This window comes from Channa argus, chromosome 16 (assembly GCF_033026475.1).
Source record: "Channa argus isolate prfri chromosome 16, Channa argus male v1.0, whole genome shotgun sequence".
Classification (NCBI taxonomy): domain Eukaryota; kingdom Metazoa; phylum Chordata; class Actinopteri; order Anabantiformes; family Channidae; genus Channa; species Channa argus.
This window is the reverse complement of record NC_090212.1, coordinates 8,767,184-8,781,236: the sequence shown is the minus strand read 5'-3', so window position 1 is coordinate 8,781,236 and position 14,053 is coordinate 8,767,184. Positions and strand designations below refer to the sequence as shown.

Genomic DNA, 14,053 nt, shown 5'->3' with positions numbered 1-14,053 from the left:
ATACATATGTCATTAAAGCAGCTTTACCTTACAAAATGTAAGTTACAGTATTGATAGTGAGGTGACCAGAGAACCCAGTGTGTGTCCCTGTTTATGTCCCCGCCTGTGGAGCTTTCTGACATGAAGCCCAGTCATGCATGCCTAACAGACGATGGGGGCAGCACAAAAGGCATCAAGACCCAGATCCAAAGAGCAGCAGACACTTGTTATCAAAACACTGATCCCATGGCCCCCACATGGCTGCCATTCAGCCACCGCCAGCCTGCCGGACTCGATTACCCTCCCCACTGGCAGACTGGAGCACATAAAAAGCATTCCCATCAATGAACTGCTGAACCTTTTCCCTTTGGACGTGTGACCAGACAGGAACCCTTTGACACTGCACTTCTGTTGAGCAAATTCATAGCCTAAGCACTTTTCTGGTCACTGGGCTCGTTAAGTCCATTAATTCCAGGACACGGCACTCATTTATACATGTGGAGGCACCAGAATGGGAATTTGTTCTGTTGGTAAAACAGCGAATATTTGTTGGGAGTGCAAAGAAAACAGACCAATACCACAGGTCCCCTTCCTGCCGTTCTGACTTTACTGCTGCCTCTGGATCAGGGAGTGCTAAGGTTTGAGCAATATTTTCCCTGTATCTCTGTATTTTCCTAGTCCCTTTACCTGCATGTGGGTGCATTTCACGCTAGCAACCTGCTCAGAATCACACATTATATCAAAATCTCTAAGCAATAGAAATATTTGCAGTGCCTGTGAAAAAATGTCTTTAAACCACGGTCTTGGCCCTGGGAAGCATCAGCCCAACTGTAATTATACATTTGGCAAGTTTTCTTTTCATATGTGTACATTTGGTCAGCAGGGAGAAAAGCCATACTCTAATTGCCTCCTCAAAGGCGATGAATGTCACACCAGTTGTGCTCTTGCTATCCCCAGTGGGAGACCAATCGAAACAGATTGTGTAGCGTGCAGTTCATTGCAATCACCTTTCTGGCACTCGAAGACATCACAGCAGTCTCCTGGCTGGCCACTGGCCAGGCCGAGCAGCACAGCTCGCTGTCCAGTCGGGCACAAGGGCTTAGGGCAGGCACGGAGGTCACAAGTGCACTGGGCAGGAATGGAAGGGCAGCAACCAGCAGGGGGCGTGTAACTCTTGGTCAGGACTGAACCTTTAGGGCATGAGGGCACCTGCACAGTGGGACACTTCACCCCGGCACACCTAAGCTTCTCTGAAACACAAAGATAAGGATGCAGATTCACATCAAGCTACATGTGGGTGCAGAGCACACAGTATACACAAACAAAAATGATGGCATGTTTTTATTCGTGTTCTTCCTTTGTAAAAGCTTATGTAACTTTGTAACCACTTTGGCCCATGACAGCTTTATAGCTTCCTGTCAGACAAGTGAGAGTGTTACTGTAGACACGACAAGCCTCCCTGCATATTCTGTCTAAGGGCTTCTGATCCCACCCAACCTGGCTTAACTAACCCACAATCCAAACAGCCCCTCACGCTCTAAAACCATCATTATTATTAGCCAACCTTCAACAAAGCTTTTCTTTTTAGCAAACCAGGATGTGTTCAGGGTCCAAGGTATAGCAAAGGTGGGTAAGGGGCTCAGCGGTACAGTATATCTTGGAGCCTGTTCAGGAAAAGTAAAGTGGAGTGCTCCTCTGTATGGACAATGTATGAGAACAGTGGCTACTCTACAAAGATTGGATTACCCAAACCAAAGAGTGTTTTTATTCTGGTGTTACTGTAATGGGTACAGCACAGGCAAAAAAGAAGGATTGGGGAGAGATTCCTACAAATGTCAATTAATACATGCTTTCTCTGATGCCTTGCACGGTAGATACACACTTCGTATCACCAACAGAGAAAGAGAACATTAACTAATACAGATATTACGAATGAGAATGAGGAAAATCTGGTACTTGTCAACCAGTTTAAATCACTACTGGCATTTAAAAGAGCAAACGTGTCAACAAATGAGTGACTTATAAGAGAGTAAAATTAAGTGGAATATAAATGACTTATGAGGTATGCTTGACAATCTTTGCATACATATGGTTTTTGAGGAGAGGGAATTGTACAGGCTGAGGTTGCATAACAGCACTTGGGGTTTTGGTAGCGTTTCCAGAGTTTTGTTGATGGTCTTCCCAGACTGGTTCTGGCTCCACAGTGCAACGCGAGTATCTCAGAGGATGTGCCTCATCCCTGACATTTAAAAACCTGTAAAAGGATCCCTCTGCGTTTTACAACCAGATGGAGGAACCGAAGTGGTAAGCAGTTCAGAGCTCACACACATGTGATCAGTTGTTAACGGTTCTACTCTGACAGTCCTCAACTGTAGAAATTGACCCCTGAATTGTACTGAATATTTCCATCCATTCCAGCTTTACAAACTGAACAGTCTGGTGTGACCCGATGCCATGCTTGCATTGCCATTAAGTAGCTGCTGAGGGTCTAGCTTCAGAATGAGACTGCTGTATTTTGGTGGGTGGGGATTACACTTCTGACAGATGAAATTGAGGATAAGTGAAACGGTGAAATTTTCTGGCTCCATATAAATAGAGCGGGAGTGTAAGGTGCCTGTACTGTACTGTTTACCCAAGTAACCTGGGAACAGGAGGACTGCCACAAAGCTTTCATTGATAATCTTGGTAGATGAATAGTGTCATAGAAAATTTGGGGGAAACCCCTGAATTCACACAGACTACAACCCTTTTCACGGTTTTTGGCACAATTCCTATGCTGGAGCTAAATAAACTTGAGTTGGAAGCACTGATTGGCAAATGTTCTACTTAAAGTCTAATGCAGGCTGCAGCTTCTGCTGCTCAGTTGAAGACTGGTTTTGCATATGAAAACCACACAGAGTTTAAATCCGTAGAAAATGCCATGGGACATTCTTGCACAATGTTCTGCACTGAAGAATACTTTATGCGTGCTGTATGTGTCCCAGGGAAGGCTGATTACCCTTTCAGTTGTGGTAATAGCTGGGGTTAGAGTGTGCTGGGAAAAGCAGCTGGCAGACATACCATTGTCATTTAAATGAATGGAATTGTAGCCATCCGTGGAAATGGTCCAACCCCTGCATGTCTAATTAATATAATTCTCTTGCTGGCCCATTTATTAGCACAATATGCAGACAGAAACGACGGAAAAAGTCAGCAGCAAATGGATTTTATCCAGTGCTGTTTGTGTTCTCTCTCTGACCAGAAATTGCTGTAATTAGTGAGATGGTGACCACAGAACCAATAGTCATATCACAATGGTGGCCATACTCCAGCTTGCCTGAAAACAAAACGCCTGATTTGGTATGATAAATTCTTTCTGGAGATTAGGCAATTTGTGCTCTACATCAAAATGTAGAGTAGCAAAAAATTAAAAAGCTTTTAGCTCAGTGCACAATATACACACACACACACACACACACACACACACACACAGTCTGAAAGAGGTGGGATATGGAAATTGCTTTATTACCACAGAATGGTTTCTTTTGTAAACAATGCATTTTTCTGGTATCTCAGCCACTCGCTGGACTAAGAAAAACACCAAGATTCTAAAAGAGTTCCCTTTAAGCTTGGATAAAAGGAGCAGTCTTTTCCCGAACCAGAGCGGCTCGGCCAGGCAGAGGAGGCTGTGTTGACAGCCTGAGTTTACTCTTGGAAAAAGTGCACAATGTGAGTTCTGTTCACCGACTGACTTTGGAAGCAAGTCAGCAGAGAACAAAGCTGTCTCAGTCCAGCTGCCCTCCGTGGGTTTCTGGTCTGTCCTCAGGTTTTATAAAGTTGCTCTGCAAAGGGACACATCAGGGCCGTCTCTCACGTAAAGCTGTGGGGGCCTGGCCCGGTGCCTGACAGCAGCTATAACTGAGAAAGTCAGCACTGTTAACTGTGTGAATCAGCACGTGTAAGACGACGGAGCACGTCTGGGAAAAAGGTCAGGCCAAAAGTCTAAGGCAGGAACACGAGGAAAAAAAATCACCTGGGGGTTGGGAGGGTCTTCATAACATGGTCAGAAGCTTAAGGAAGTCGGACACAGACTAATATAACTGCACGCCGGACTCTGTTAGAGTTTAACTAAATATTTGCAGATGAAAAACATGATCTCAATGTCAAATGCAACACTGCATGAGCTGTGAACGGGCATGTCAAGAGAGATTTCAAAGGCAGATACACACATAGATGTACTCCTGTACTGTGTAAGCGTCTAGCGAATGCAGTCAGCATGTGTTCATTCCACTGAAACACTCCCTTTCCTTGCCGTCAGCTGGCCACTACGATTAGGCCAATGGAACACATGGAAAGGGTGAACATACTCTGTCCCAGGGTGCTGTATATAAAGCTAAAACAACTCTGCTTACATCTGTAGCAAATGTAGAAAATATGTGTAGAAAGATGGTAAATATACTGTGGAAGATGTAGTCGAGCCATTTATGTATTTTAGTACTTTAGTCACATGGAAAATGAGCAAAGAATGGTAGATGATGTGTGAAATGTGTCTGGGAAAGCATGGACTTTGCTTAGGCTGCATCTTTGATTCGGTAATGGTAATGGCTTGGATAATACCCTGAGGTTTTAGGCCTAAATTTTGTGAATGAAGTGAGTTGGATTTGCAGGAATAGTCTAAATCATTCTGTGTATGAGTGCTTTGGCTTTTTCTGCTAGCCTGATATCGGCTGGTTTGGTTAGTGGCTGACCATGAGTAGTGAGTGGTTTGACAGCAAATCCAAAATCCCTTTAAGGGAAATCTTTCTCTTATCCATCACACACACGAGTTTTGGTTGCTCTTTGTAATCACACCGAGAGACGAGCAGCTTGGAGGGTACAGGAGGGGCCACAACTTCCACAGACAGCACACAAACACACTACGCTAAGTCGTCCCCTGCCAGCCATTGACGGTCTGGCTCAGCCTTTAATAGCCTCACCACAAAGAGGCTGCAGCCAAGCAGAACTAACAGCCTTTTCATCATCAAAGAGAAGCAGGACGGAGGTGTCATAGGTGGGACAAGTGTGTGTGTGTGTGTGTGTGTGTGTGTGTGTGTGTGTGTGTGTGTGTGTGTGTGTGTCTCCTCTAAAATAAAGGTTAGGGGCTTATCATGAATGAAAATTGTTATACTATCCCACAGTGTAAAATGACCAAACACCACACTACTAAGACCCCAGGTGCTTTTTTTAGAAACAAATGTTTTTAGTAAATGGTTAGTCTCCGTTGTGATTTCCTATCTTCCTGCATCTCCTCCCCTCCTTCATCTTCACTTATCACATCCTCTTTACTGCCAAACATGTGGGCAATATGTCTGTGTACCGTGCTGCTTTTCACTGAACGTTTGCAGATAAATTCCATCAATGAAAGCATACGGTGAAAGTACAAATGGCAATATTCGTAATGAAACATGGACAGAGGCAAAACAGAAAAGATGTTAAGATTTAACAGATCACAGTGAGTCACAAAGGCAGGATGAACTGACAAGATCACTGAATGAGTCACAGAAAGTGAAAGAAAGCCAGGGAAAACCACTACCATGTGTGAGCTTAGGAATATCAAATAGAATCAAAGTTCTGGTTTGTTGAGGTTTGTGCTTTTTTAATGACTTACTGCACATGAAGACAAGTAAAATCTATTGACACCTCATGTCTTGAAATCCAGATTATACCGGATACATCTTAACAACTGCTTGTGTCTAAAGACAGGGAGGTGCTGATGGACACCAGTCCTAGATCCTAACCGCAAAGTCCCGGTCTGGTTGCAGAGGAAGCTCCTGCTGATGACAGACAAAGGACAATCTCTGCCGAGACATCTAGAAAAACAAGATAATTATCACGCAGAGACACATGCGCAAACACAGATGCAGACACACAGGCTCTGATTCTCTCATATACAGGCTCATTAAACACAATATACATACATACATAGATACACACATATACATACATACATACATACATACACACACGCAAGTGTGCCTCTTAAATGTGGAGTTAGAGACACACACATCCTGGTCTCTTACTTAATGAGGGGTCATCACAGGGGTGGGTGTGTGCTGCAGTGAGAACTCATAAGCTGCTGAAAAATGTTGTTTACAGTTTTCACTGCAGTGAGTTTTAACTATCATCTGCTTCATTCAGGCTTTGAGATGAGGGACATACCAAACAAGGAGGCCTAACAGTACACCTTTCATCAGAACACTAGACTTCAATGATGACATGTCAACAGAATATAATGTTTGATAAACCACACTTCTTTTGAGATTTAGTGAAGAAGTTTCTCATAACAAGCATCCACACAGCTGTAAATATACTGTAATGACCTCACTGTTATTTGCAGACTAAGTTACCTCACCTATGTCACCATTGCATGTTACCAAGCACATTATTGTCTACTTGAAATCGTACTTCATCTGAAATTGCAAAGAGAGGGAGAACCTTGAAATCACAAGCACTCATAAGCCCCTTGTCAACGAACACGAGCTAGGTGCCACTTCTGGGCTGGTGCCAGATCATAATTGAGGACCAGTTTATTTTTGCAAGGACCACGGAGCCACGTCATCGCGTCACTATAAACGTCATATACATCTTTGCTTTCACAGCAACGCCTTCGCCAAGTTATCTGTGTAGCTCCTGCAAGTGTACCGTGCCATCCAAACAAAACTGGTCCAATGCTTTTGTGCTATGATGATTGTTATGGACTGCAATAATGTTTTGATAAGAAACATATTTAGTTTTTTTGAAAGTAAGATGTTGTTAGCCTTTTTTAGCCTTATTATTTAGCTGGATGCCTAGCATCACCTACACTAGTATGGATCACGCTGAGTTTAAACAAGTTTAATCATGTTACAGATTTTCATCCTTACAACCAAGATTTATTGGTTTTGTCGATCCCGATTAACCTGCCTCATAATGTAAGCGGCTTTTGGTTCGAGATCAGCAGCTGGTGCCACTGTGGAACCAGTTTTCTTTTCTAAGAGCCCGTTCTTTGGCTTTCAAAACGCAAGAACTGGTTCAAAATTAGACCCTGCCTCGGACCCAGCCCTTGATCCAGCTAGGGGTAACAATCACATGTTTTGGACTTAATCTGTTCACTACAGCACCAAGGAGATTTTCTGCTGGTTTTAGTAAAGTTTCCCAGTTCTTCAAAAGACTGTGGAGAGTCTGATGGGGTTGACACCAACATACAGTATACACAGAAGTTCAGTGGGTTCACTCCCAGGCAGTCCTTTGCCATTCTGCAAATGTCACTCAAGAGGCAGCCGACATTCAGCGCCTGCCTCTCTAATAGACACCTCACTCTCCAAATGAGGAAACCAAACTCTCACTGTGCCAATAAGGTTTTTCACTTCCAAGTGTCAATCAGCAAGGCTGCTACAAGCTGAATTAATCACACGTTCTTCTTTTCTCCCACTTCATTCAAATGGTTGTCTTTCACCTCCTGCACAGGGCAAGCATTTAGCTTACGCTCAAACCTCGGGACCGTTTCCTCTGCATGATGATCTCCAAAACTTTATAAATCCATAAATAATCTCTGCAACTTTCACAGCCATCTCTTAATGGAGAGGTTTTCTATTTGTGCTTCTCTGTGAGTAGGATTCACACCTTCTCCCTTTCAAATGTCTTTTCTCTTTGCTTTCTTTTAATAACATCAATCTTGTACCCCCGACCTGTCTCTCTCCCTTTTCCTTTACGTTTTCCAGCCTCTAACAGTATCATGGGAACTGCTGTGCATTACACTGCCTATTGAGCAAGTAGCGCAAGGGGTGGAGCGACCCTAGGTTTTCATTGGTGTGCAACAATATGTTTCCCTTTAAACATAATGAGCAGTGGCATAAGGAATGGTGTGGCTGAGTTCTACTCAAAGGTGATTTGTACAAGAAGAGGGCAAAACCTTTGTCTGCCATCTCATGTTGTATCAATGTTTAGTTAAAGCATGGAGAGAGCCAGAATTCTATTATGCAAAAGCAGGTTGCAGGTGTATGTGCTCATATGTTAACACTAAATTACTTGAGCTACTGGTTGACTGCTGTGTGGTTGCAGTTACAGGTCATTTGAAGGATACCTGCTGCTTCCTGGCACTGGCTGAGGTTGATGTAGGCAAAGTGGTGATGGCAGCTCTGAGACTCACACACACAGCCCTCAGCAGTCAGGTTACACCCAGAGAACATGCAGGCTGGGTTGGATGGTCCCACATACTTCTCTTTGTGTCTTTCCCGGTGCTCATGCCTCCGACTCTCTGAAATCCAGCCGTGGACACACACACACACACGTACACAAAAACCACAGTCATCAGTGAGTCATACACAATGGCACCACTGAGGAATGAGTGGTAAACCACTAGACAAAGCCTTACAACATGTGTCATCACTATGATATGTAAGTAGTCACCTCAGAGCCACATCTGCTATGGATTAGCTCCTCTCAATGGATAGCATTATTCCCACTACCTCGTGTGTGTGTGTGTGTGTGTGTGTGTGTGTGTGTGTGTGTGTGTGTGTGTGTGTGTGTGTGTGTGTGTGTGTGTGTGTGTGTTATGGAAGGAGAGGGCTCACCTGACTTGCTGGTCTTCATGCAGGTTTCTTGGTCCGGATAAGCAAATGAGCCCAGGCAGGAATGACGGGCATCACACACACACTGTTCTCCAGCCCTTTCACAACCTGTCATCAGAGGACAGCGCTCATCCTCAAGGCCTGCCTCTGGATAATCAGGGAGCACTGTGGGGGACAGTGAGGAAAGTAGGGAAAGAACATTCATTTCCCATTGAACTTGTTTGTCCATTTTTTTGTTTTTTTTCACTGGACAGAGCTCCATGCCAAAATGTCAGAAACCAAGATTTTATTCCGAGAAGCGCTGCAGCATCACTCAGCTTACAGCTTCTGTTGCAACATATTGCCCTGGCACAATAGTTGGCACTGAGGTGACCAGTATGTTTCTGGGCTGCCATCCTTCCTCATCATGCCACGCTACTTAAGCCATTGAGCCCATTTGTTTGCTTTTGTTCCACAGCATGGGGCCCTCCTGGGGTTTCCATCTCTACCGGTCGCTGGAACGCCTGCGCTGTAGCAAGGCCATTTGCAGCATACCCACATATTGTTCCTTCTCTTAGAGAGCCCCTAGCCCAGATGGCACCTCCAGGCTTAGCACAACTTGGACAAAACTTTGCAATGAGAAGGAATGTACAACGGAGTAATGTGGAACGGTAGCACCATTTGAGCTGAATAACCACCTAAAGCCCAGGATTAAAAAGAACCCCAACATACACATCACCCACAGTTTCACATCCATACATGAATAAACACACATATTTATAACTCAAATTACCCTACTTCATGGCAGTCCAAGAGCAGGAAGAGTGGCAGCAGAGAAAGGATGATGAGAAAAACGGTAACACAAAGTAACCAGTTCCCAAGCATTAGGCTCCCAAGCCTCAAATAAACAGCATGGAAGTGAGATTGGAGCTTATCATAATATTCTGGATTTCTTGTCAAAACAGCTACTCACCCCAACAATGCACATGAGGAAAATATCTACAAGTTTTCAACATACTTTCCAACATAAATACAAGCACTTCTTAGTTTATTTACCTGACTACTGCAGCAATCCTACCTGAAATAAAGCCTGGTAAAATGAGAATAATTTTCACGCTCAGTTAGGGGTCGGGGAAACAATGAGATGACTCAAAGTGATTACAATGAATTGGAATTCCATCCTCTGCTTTTGAACATTGGTCATAATAAAACACATATGCTGATCCGTATCAATTTAATGCAGATATTCCATTGTGGAGGAAAGAGATGGCCACTTACTGTAATGACTTTTCCCACTGAGGGAAATCAATGTGACTGCAGAAGAAAACACTTTCCCCAAGTTAGGGTTGGTAATATGAAAGACTCTTGGGTTATTCAGGATGCTCACCAGCCTCAAAACAGAAGCCAGTGAAAGAAGTGAAGGTAAAATTACCTTCAAACCTGATCCAGCCTGTGCTGTTAACAGCTCTCCCAGACCGCCAGTGAGACTGGTAACACACAAGCAGCTTTTTCAATAAAGCCCACCAAAACTGTCTCTGCGATTTCCCTCGAACTTAAAATGATCCTCCCCCCCACATTGTTTCCATCCTAATTCTTTCCTGTCCCTGGGAGGGTATTTCATTTGAGGTGCTGGTAATCTGTGTGGGCCACTAAATCCGGACTTACGAGTCAGAACATTTAATGAAAAGCTGGACACCTAAGACACTGTGGTATTAACCAATTTTAACTCGACCCCACTCAGCCTGCCAGTCTTTCCCTGTGTAGTGCTCTTTAGCTCAACTCTAGTCAGGTATGATCTAGCTTGGTTAACTATTATCTGTCCTGAGGTCTATGGCTTCAACCCAGGGGGATTCCTTTCTCAGCCACCGCTTGTCTTGGCATCTTGTGTCAGGATGGGAAAGCTGACCTCTAGAGGCCCTCTGGCTGATAGCGAGTCAAAAAGGAAGTCTTTGAAACGTTAGATAATACCAGAGGAAGGGAGAAGTAGAAGGCATGTGAAGGAGTGCAGTGAACATAGCGTCCCTGTTTGACAGACCCTCTGTTACATGGTATGTTAAGTGCTTCTGAATCATGCCAAGTCTCTGCATAGAACAATAGACAAGAATATGATGAGAACATCAAAACAAATGATTTAAGAGCAGAGACTGAATAGTTTCACCTGGCTGACAGGATGAACACGACCACCGGTATAGTTAAAGGCCAAGAGCTCTTTCCAAAAGCTGCTACATTTCTTTCGCTTTTTCTCATGTTTTAGCAGCATCTGCATTTGAAAGCCAAAATACTTAAAAGAAATAGGATTTGAATCTCCAGGATATGGTTTATGGTAAGCTCATGCTCTTTCTTAGTGGCTCATGCCATATTTGTTGGGGGGTCATTTCACATTTAAAAGTAACAAAACATGTCCCCAGTTAAGAAAAAAACTTGATATCATTATCTTACATAACATATCCAGATCTGGAAAACACACCATACAGCTTCCCTTGGACTGTTGCAGCTCAAAGAGTTTGTACAACTGAAAAGTATTCCTGTAAGTTTTTGAACTTGTTGCTGTATGCTGATGAACAAACCCAAAATTACAATCCCATTGCTGATATATTACCACTCATGCAACATGCTACCTATGTTACAGGGTTGTTTCATCTCTACACCAACTGCATTTGACCACCCACAAAATCATAAGTGTGGGCAGAAAGGTAGGGGATAAGAAAGCGGAAACATTTACCCCCAGCTTCTGATTGTGAGCCTAATCACTTTAAGGCTCTTGCAGTTTGAGCAGGGAAATCTGGGATCAGCCTCCACCAGCCTGCTCACTGTGGCCTCTTAAAAACACACTGGGAGGTGTTGATTTACCCCCACCTAGACCCTCTGGGATATTAAGGTTATGTGTATACACGTGTCTGATTTAGGGGTCAGGACCATGCTCCGAGGCTCCTGGAGCCACAGAACCAGAGGCACAACTTAATCAGAGGAGCCATTAGGTCTCCCACTCACTCTAAAGCCATCAATTTACAGCGGAGAGGTCCTCCAGATGCCGGTCTAACCTGTATATGAGACACAATCAGCGTCAGGGTCTCATGGGATGGCCTTGGGCTGGGGAACCCTGGAAAACCGAAGTCAACCCTAGGCTTGGACCACCCCTTGGATGGATGATGGGAGGGCAGGGTCAAGGGATCCAGATTCCCCCTGAGAGCTACTTACTCTCTCCTGCAGTCCTGTCAGTCCTCTTCAATCATCCTAAAACTGGCTGGACACAGTGCAGGTGGAGGGGTTGGAGGGGGTCCTCCTGCTGGTTATTTGTACCCAAGGTGATGGTTGCTATTGCTACTTACTTCATTCACTGAGGAACCTAAAACCTTATTCATTTCTTTGAAGTTTTCGTAGTTGCTTAAATTGCACTAAAAATGAGCACGTCCACATTATAATAGCAGAGCTTGGCAGAAAATGTAAAAGTGTGTATTCTGCAGGGACTTTTTTCATTATGCTATAAAACAAATTACAGTTGTGAGAAACACACACACAAATAGATACAAATAAAGTGAAATAAGTACTGCTTATTTATTAAATTGCAGTGTATTCCATGTTTCAAAACACAATCATGGTTGTTCCATGTGCAAGAACAGGACCTACAGGAGCTGATTTGTAACCTCGTGCCAAATCACTGCTACCAACCTTACTGTGATGCTTCTGAGCTGAGCGAATGAAGCTTTTAAAGCAGCTCTACTGACTGTCAAGGGGAGCTGCTACAGGAGCCAGAGACAAGGTAAACACTGACACAACCACAGCAGTCAGGGCTTAGCTGACATTTGAAGTGGTGACCTCAAGCCACTTAAAGGTATGAGATGGAGTCCACCACAGAAATGACAACTAGAATATTTTAATTAAAAAACAAAACAAGTGTAAGTTCACTTGGCAGACTCTACTTACCTTTACACACTCCAATTTCAGGTATAACAGCAGCTCGGCTTATGTTGACAGAGGCACAGGTCAGCCCCAGGGCGCAGTAGCCGTGCGCCCAGTCCGGTCCTCCGCAGGGCTCCCACTGCAGCCGGGTACACTGATCACAGCAACCGCACGGATCCCTCGCCAGTGTCCGACCTCCTTCGCAGCCGTGCGGAGCTTTGAGCGGACAAGTCCGGAGGTTACACGGGGTGCATTCATGAGCAGAGAGCGCCCGCACCAGAAAAAGGACGTTCATAAACACAAGGAACCACTTGCTGAACATGTTTCAAGAGGCGTCTGTATCCAAGAGCAATTGTCCGCTTGCGTCAAATGATACTCCACATGAAGTCACGGCGATGCGCGACACGCTTTCTTTCTGAGTGTCTAAAGTTGCGAAGTGTTCTTTAAAGTTTTGTGATGACTTTCCTCCACCCCCGGGCGCACAGATCACTTCAAAGAGACAAAAACGCCACGAGACTGAAGTGTGCGGATGAGTTAATGGTGGCAGCAATATCCAAAGGTAAAAGGTTCAATGCAAGCAGGTACCTACAAGTCCCACGCGTCTCAGCCAGTGTAGAAATCCTACACTGACACTGTGGACTGAGTTTTTTTTTTATTCTTCTACTTCTGTTGCTGCTGACAGCCACACAGCACAACCTAATCTGAGCTCTAAATTGACATGCAGGCACAAAAAATAGTGGTGCAACCCCTCCCCCTGATTGACACAGGAGCCGACCAGTCACAAGAAGCGAAAGGAGGGCGGATTTGAACTGATCCCGCTCACCAAGCCTTGGAGTTAAGTACATGATGCAACTATCTTGAGCATAGGTTCCCTTTTAGCCTCGTGATCTGAAATTTAGAGAAATGACAAAATGGCAGTTTGCCAGTGTAATACGAATAACTAAGTTTAGAAAGCGTGTGTTATGTGTGAAATAAGTAAGGACCTTTGCTTTAGGCGATACCCTCAATGCACCACAGCGGTTGTAGATTACTGTAAACAGCTAATCAAATACAGCACGGTTCACCTACACCACTACCCTCCCTGCTGAGATCATATCTCTCATGTCATAATGTGCATTTAAAGAAAAGCTCTTGTCACCACTATAGTAATTGTTCCCTATCTCTGCTCAGTGCAGCCATAAAGTCTGTCAAAGCCACATATTCAAACATATCAGCTGTTATTATCAAGGCTGTATATCATTCTGCTGCTTTACCTTTTGTTCTTGTAAGTGAGTGTGTGCTTATTGGTTTTTAAGGTGTCAAACTTTGTATCCAGGTGGCTTTGGGAAGGTAAAAAGTCATCTAATTGTTGTTTATTGCCAGCGTTTGTCTGGTGGCAGATGGATGTGTGTGCATAGTCTTGGTGGGGGTGGGGGTGGGGGGCAGTGGGCACAGCTGGAGGTTGATTGTAAAAGTGTCTTATGTGTGTATTATGTGTGTACACTTTTTACTTCTGCGCAAGAAAGTAAGAGCAAAGAATACAGGTTTCCGAGAATTACAGATCTTTTAGTATTAAGATCCAGCCAGCTGTGATTGCAACCTTTAAGCACACTTTAAAGGTTCCCATTACAGGGAATTACAACTGCCAA

At 44.1% G+C, this 14,053-nt stretch overlaps 1 protein-coding gene across 3 annotated transcripts in view; it reads right to left on the bottom strand.

Moving 5' to 3' along the window:
• The window catches only part of crim1 (cysteine rich transmembrane BMP regulator 1 (chordin-like)), a 28,709-nt gene extending 15,569 nt beyond the window's left edge, over positions 1 to 13,140 (bottom strand). The window contains exons 1-4 of one of the 3 annotated variants that reach the window (XM_067480597.1): positions 12,450 to 13,139; positions 8,550 to 8,711; positions 8,060 to 8,233; positions 987 to 1,229 (exon numbers count right to left, since the gene is read on the bottom strand). In XM_067480597.1, the coding sequence (XP_067336698.1) occupies positions 987 to 1,229; positions 8,060 to 8,233; positions 8,550 to 8,711; positions 12,450 to 12,747 (877 nt within the window). In that variant the 5' untranslated portion in view covers positions 12,748 to 13,139. Of the gene's footprint in view, positions 1 to 986; positions 1,230 to 8,059; positions 8,234 to 8,549; positions 8,712 to 12,449 lie in introns of all 3 variants that reach the window. The other 2 variants (XM_067480598.1, XM_067480599.1) reach the window with 2 other exon arrangements.
• Between the last annotated feature and the right edge of the window lie 913 nt (positions 13,141 to 14,053).